Genomic DNA, 5,191 nt, shown 5'->3' on the forward strand with positions numbered 1-5,191 from the left:
CCGGCCCTCGCGAGGTGTGAACGGGCAGGTGTTAACACACCCGCTTTGAAGGGCGCGTCCGTCACCCACCGAGTACCGCGCCAGCAGCTGCTGGTACCCTTGCCCCTCGGAGCGCGGCGGCCGCGCGCGCCATAGGGCCGGGCGCTTAAGGCAGGGGGAGCTGAGGGACGGGGGACGCTGAGTCTCTCGGCCTCGGCTCAAGAAGCCCCGCCAGCCGCGGAGGGGCAGGACCGGGCAGCTCTTAGCCGAACTTGGGCAAACTGAAGCTGCCGCCGCCGCGCGTCCCCCATCGTGGCAGATAGCACGGGCGATGGGGCGACCCCTTTCCCGCCCCTCGGGGCCTGGCCACCAAGAGGTCGCCTCCTCCCCGGTTCGGGGTAGGGTCTGCCGGGCGCGCACGCTCCCCCCGCGGTGAAGTGTCTTCGCCGGCCTGCAAGGCCGGAGCAAGAGCCGCGGCCCCGGGACCCAGGGCGCCCACTGCGGGCGGGACCCGGGCAGTGCAGCCCGTGTCCCTGAGCCCGGATGACTGCAGGCGACGGGAAGCCGCCTCCACCTCCTCCCCGCGTCAGCCGCGAGGCGCCGTCGGGCCTGCGCCCGCTCAGTCGATGCCCGCGGGGCGCACAAGTGGGCAGCGTGGGCGCAGCCGTGGAGCGCGGACCCCCTGCCTCGGCCCACCCAGCACCGCGCGGTCCCGCCATCGGTGGACCCATTTCTACTGGCCTCACCAGCCTTCGCAGCTGTCCCCATCTTCCCCCTGGAGGCAACCTGCGCACAAGGGCATCTGGAGTGAGGTCACTGCCACCTTGATTTTTATCTTAGAAGAGTCTCAGTTCTGCTTAAGAGGGTGAGCTCCTTTGCGCTATTCAAGTAGGGTTTAAACTTACACTCACACAGAATTTAGCCTCTAATCGGCCAGACTTATTTAAACGGCACAGAGTAAAACCTTCCAGTTTTAACATCCACTCTGGTGTTTGCTGGAAATTTGCCACCGAATTTCGGCGCGAGCTGAAGGTTACCAGGATTTATCATTGTTTCCCCAGGATGTTTAACCCTCATGGGCGCCTCTTCTTTCATTTAAGATACTTAAAAAAAGAAAAAAGAAAAAATTTCTTGTAAGCACTTTGGCCATTTTGTTTAAGAAATTTGTTTTATCTCGCCTGGTTTTGAAATCCAGAACTATGTCTGAAATGGGGAGGAGGGAGTGTTGGAGACAGAAACCAGCTGTGTACCAGGAAATAATAAGTATCATGCAAAAATATCACAGCTAATAGATGTCCTTTACGAGTGGAAATATCTATGTTTAATTGCTTTAAAAATGTGGGTGGAAAACCACAATTATACATTGTGATAACAAACCTGTACAGATAATTTCTGAACAATACAAAACAAGGGCTGAAAATTTTTTCTTTAGGATTGATATAATTATTCCAAAATTATGACACCACCTACCCAAATATCGTGTTGCCCCACCTGCAAATCCTTGAAGAGGAATAGTTACCGATCGAATGCATTTAGACTCGTCCTTAATAAAAAGAAAGTTGCATAGCTTTTTATACTGTTGTACACCCTCAAATGCATCTTCCAATATCATTGTCAGCTTAGTGTTATTCTCGATATTTAAAATGTTCAATTTTTCAGAGATACATTATATATAAATTCCTAATAATTATAAACACATCATTTTATTCATCTTATTTTTAATAACATGCATTTTTATAATTACTGTACAACTGAAGTAGACACTGAATTATGCTGTGTGCACGTCTTTATTCAACAGTATATTCTTAGACACCTTGTTCAAACAAATTAAGTGAATTTAAAAGAAAATAAAACATGAGAAAAATAACCTTCCAGTAGAAACAGAATCACAGTGCTTTACAGACAAAAGGAAAGGAAAAGAAGTTCTCATAGGAAAAGAGATTTATTATTACATAGAAAATTCTCACAATAGTTGAAACACACTCCAGAAACTAGTAAACACCTTAGCTGGAGTTATGCCTATTACTCAGCCCACAAGCATCTGCTTTGTCTTAATCAGAAGGGGGAGGTGAATGACCACTGTTTATTTTCATTTTCCTCATTAATTATGAAAAACTGCATTTAATTCATCTTGCATGGTGAGAGATTGGCTGCGCAGATGTAAGTCGTACGGGAAGTGGCTGTCGGTGGGCAACCTGAACATGGCACCCTGCCCAAGGGGACCCCTGGGTGGCACTGCACAGTAATGCATGCCGTAATTGTAATTTTTGCCATAGTCCAAGGTTTCTTCTTGCTTCAGGGAAAATATCCCATTATAGTTAATTGGGGGAGGACTTAAGGGACCCTCAAACTGAGGGCTGGCACACTCAGGGGAAGCGCTTTCATAGAAGGATTCATACGCACTGCAATAATTGTAGGGTTTCATGGACTTGGAATTATCAAGAGTTCCATGCCCCGGGGGAGGAGTGAGCTCAGGGCTGTGGTAGGGCGGGTAGAAGGTAGAGTAGGGTGACCTTGTGTGGTGTGCCGCCTCCCCACCCTGACCCATCAGGAAACTCCTGGCATTGAGCTGCAAGCAGCCTGCCACCAAGTTTGTAGTTGGCTGGGAAAGACCTTTGCATAAGTTTTGGACGAACGTGAGCAGATCAGGTCTCTTGCCGATTCTCAGAATTTCAGAAAGTGCCCAGATGTAGTTTTTGGCCAGTCGTAAAGTTTCTATTTTGGACAGTTTTTGGGTTTTAGAATAACAGGGGACCACTTTTCTTAAATTGTCCAGGGCGTCGTTGAGGCCGTGCATCCTGTTCCTCTCGCGCGCGTTAGCTTCCTGTCTCCTGAACTTGACCCTCTCCAGTCGGAGCTTGGTCGTCTTTTTTTTCCTAAGACCCCTCCTTCTGGGCAACCCATTTTCATCTTCCTCTTCCCTGTCTTCCTCCTCTTCTTCTTTCTCAGTCTCTTCTCCAGGGGCCCTTTTGATGCTCTTTCCTCGAAGGACAATCTGTTTGGAAAAGCTTTCTGGTTTCTTAATTTGCTTCTGGTCCTCGCATTCTCTAGAAAACTTTCTGCACATCTGGGATTCTGGCATTACAACTGACTCATCAAACGGTAGTGTTAACATGGTTCTCTAATCTTAAATTACCTGAAAAAATGCCAGCACAATATTTAAAGTGTTTTCATTTTTAAAGTTTATACACTTAAAGCATATTCAATGACTTAATCATAAGAATACAAAAACATGAGAAAAAGACTGATTTTTACATTAAATAAAATTTTTGAGTTTGTGCAGCCTAGTAATTATTAAAGAAAACAATGACACATGCAATAGGATTTATACCAAATTATCAAAAGAAAATAAAACAGGAAGTATTTATTGTAATATCACCACCACCTCCATTTCTCTTTGATTTTAAACTGATTTTTAATACACGAAAAGGACAGTGAAATTCAAACGAATGCAAAACATGATATAGCAATGCAGAATTTCATTAATTCCAATTCCCCTGAGTGCAAAATGAGAAGGGGCACCAGTTTTTAAAATAAAAAATGCTACCTCTCCATTAACTGACAAATTTGTGGAGATTTATTTTTTAGAAAGAAAATAAGCCTTAACTTTATTTGCTGTATTATATAACTGTGAATTTAGATAAGTGACTGTTGAAATACACAAATTTAAAGAAAAGATTAATCAGAGCCCATTTAAAAACTGCTTTCTTTCTGATCCGTAACGAAACATGTAAGAGAGCACTCTTTTCCCAACCTTCACCAAAAAAAGCGAGGGGGAGGTTAGGCTAATTTGGGATAAACTCTATAAATAATTTTTTTAAATCACTGGCATTATTTTAAGTCAAGAAAAATATTGAGACTGCTTTTCTATTTTAAATTTTTCTCAGTGTAATTGTCTGTTTACTGCTGTTCAAATCATCTGACAAAAAACACTCTCGTAGTGTTTTTGTTCTACGAGCCACAGAAGTCTCCCTCTAGCTAATATCTGACAGGAACGGTCCAAGGATTCTGACTGCAATTGTGCACGTGTATTCAGAATCCCGAATGAAAGGGGAAAATAATTTGTGTTTCAAATGCAATTTTGGCTTTCGTTTGGCAAAGCAGCAAGTATTTTCATCTAAAGTCTTCAAACAAATAGGCATGTTAAAACAGAGACTTTTTAATTTAACAATCTCCAGCTCCCTCAACACACACACACACACACACACACACACACACAAACACACACACGCAAACTCTTAATAATGTCTACATACTTGCAATTACATAATAGCCATGAAAGTATGTGATAATTACATCATAAGAATGAAATATGATAAGAAGTTATAGATGACAAAAGACCATATAAATACTATAAGACAGTGACACTGTATCTTTAAATACTTGCATGCAAAGCCAGCATCAATTGAAGTATATCTTTATTTATATTACCTTAGGTTTTAATTTCATTCAATGATCAGTTTTCATTTTGGATCTTCCACATCTTTTCAGGCTGAGTGTCGCATCGTCTCCTGGAGTCTCTAGATCTGTGTGTATCTGCCTATCTCATTGATCTCTAAAAAGTGACATTGATGCCAACTGCCAGAGCTGGTACCCATGCCATCTGCTAGTGACGTCACAGGGCAGAGAGAACCATGTGATCCTCTCTCTTGGGACCTTCATTCTGCACTGATCATCTGGCATCCCTGTAAGTGGGTACCAGCATTCATGCATCAACACAGAAGGTTAGACTGATAGGAAAAAAATCTGCACCAGCCTTTCACATACAGTAGGTGCGTTTCTCCTCGAGCTGCTTCGGCTTCACTGGCAATCTGTAGAAATAGCTGTGTTAGTGTTCAGTTTGGCCCTGCCAACGGTGCAACTATTAGGTAGTCGTTAATATTCCATTCATTTACAAGGTGGGCTTTTGTGTGAGCGAGAGGTTTTTTGTTGTTGTTGATGTTTTGTAAAGATCACCATCCCATTTGTGCACCTGGGTGCCCAGGGAAAGAAAGCCGTGAAAAGGAGCTGAGATCAGGAAAATGGTCTTGAGATGCTTAACCGAAGTAAGATTTGTGTAAGCGAACAGGGATCAACAAAGGTCTCCTTATTTCCTTTCATGGCATGTAACTTATGGGTGTGTGTCTGTGTGTTCTCTTATTGACATGTAAGACTTCTGTGCTTCTTAAGAATTTGGAATAAAAGAACAGTTTCTCCATCTGGGGTCTGTGAA

At 43.6% G+C, this 5,191-nt stretch overlaps 1 protein-coding gene across 1 annotated transcript; it reads right to left on the reverse strand.

Annotated features, from left to right (window-relative positions):
* Nucleotides 1–1,282: 1,282 nt before the first annotated feature.
* On the reverse strand, nt 1,283–4,546 carry NEUROD6 (neuronal differentiation 6). The gene is made up of 2 exons (XM_024737291.1): nt 4,411–4,546; nt 1,283–3,115 (listed from the first exon to the last, which is right to left on the reverse strand). The coding sequence occupies exon 2, from the start codon at nt 3,092–3,094 to the stop codon at nt 2,081–2,083; it is 1,014 nt and encodes a 337-aa protein (XP_024593059.1). The 5' UTR covers nt 3,095–3,115; nt 4,411–4,546; the 3' UTR covers nt 1,283–2,080.
* Between the last annotated feature and the right edge of the window lie 645 nt (nt 4,547–5,191).

This window comes from Neophocaena asiaeorientalis, unplaced genomic scaffold, assembly GCF_003031525.2.
Source record: "Neophocaena asiaeorientalis asiaeorientalis breed wild unplaced genomic scaffold, Neophocaena_asiaeorientalis_V1.1 scaffold612, whole genome shotgun sequence".
Taxonomy (NCBI): domain Eukaryota; kingdom Metazoa; phylum Chordata; class Mammalia; order Artiodactyla; family Phocoenidae; genus Neophocaena; species Neophocaena asiaeorientalis.

What these genes read in the sequence shown, in the direction of transcription:
- NEUROD6 (XM_024737291.1), bottom strand. Translation starts at nt 3,094, where the DNA reads ATGTTAACACTACCGTTTGATGAGTCAGTTGTAATGCCAGAATCCCAG.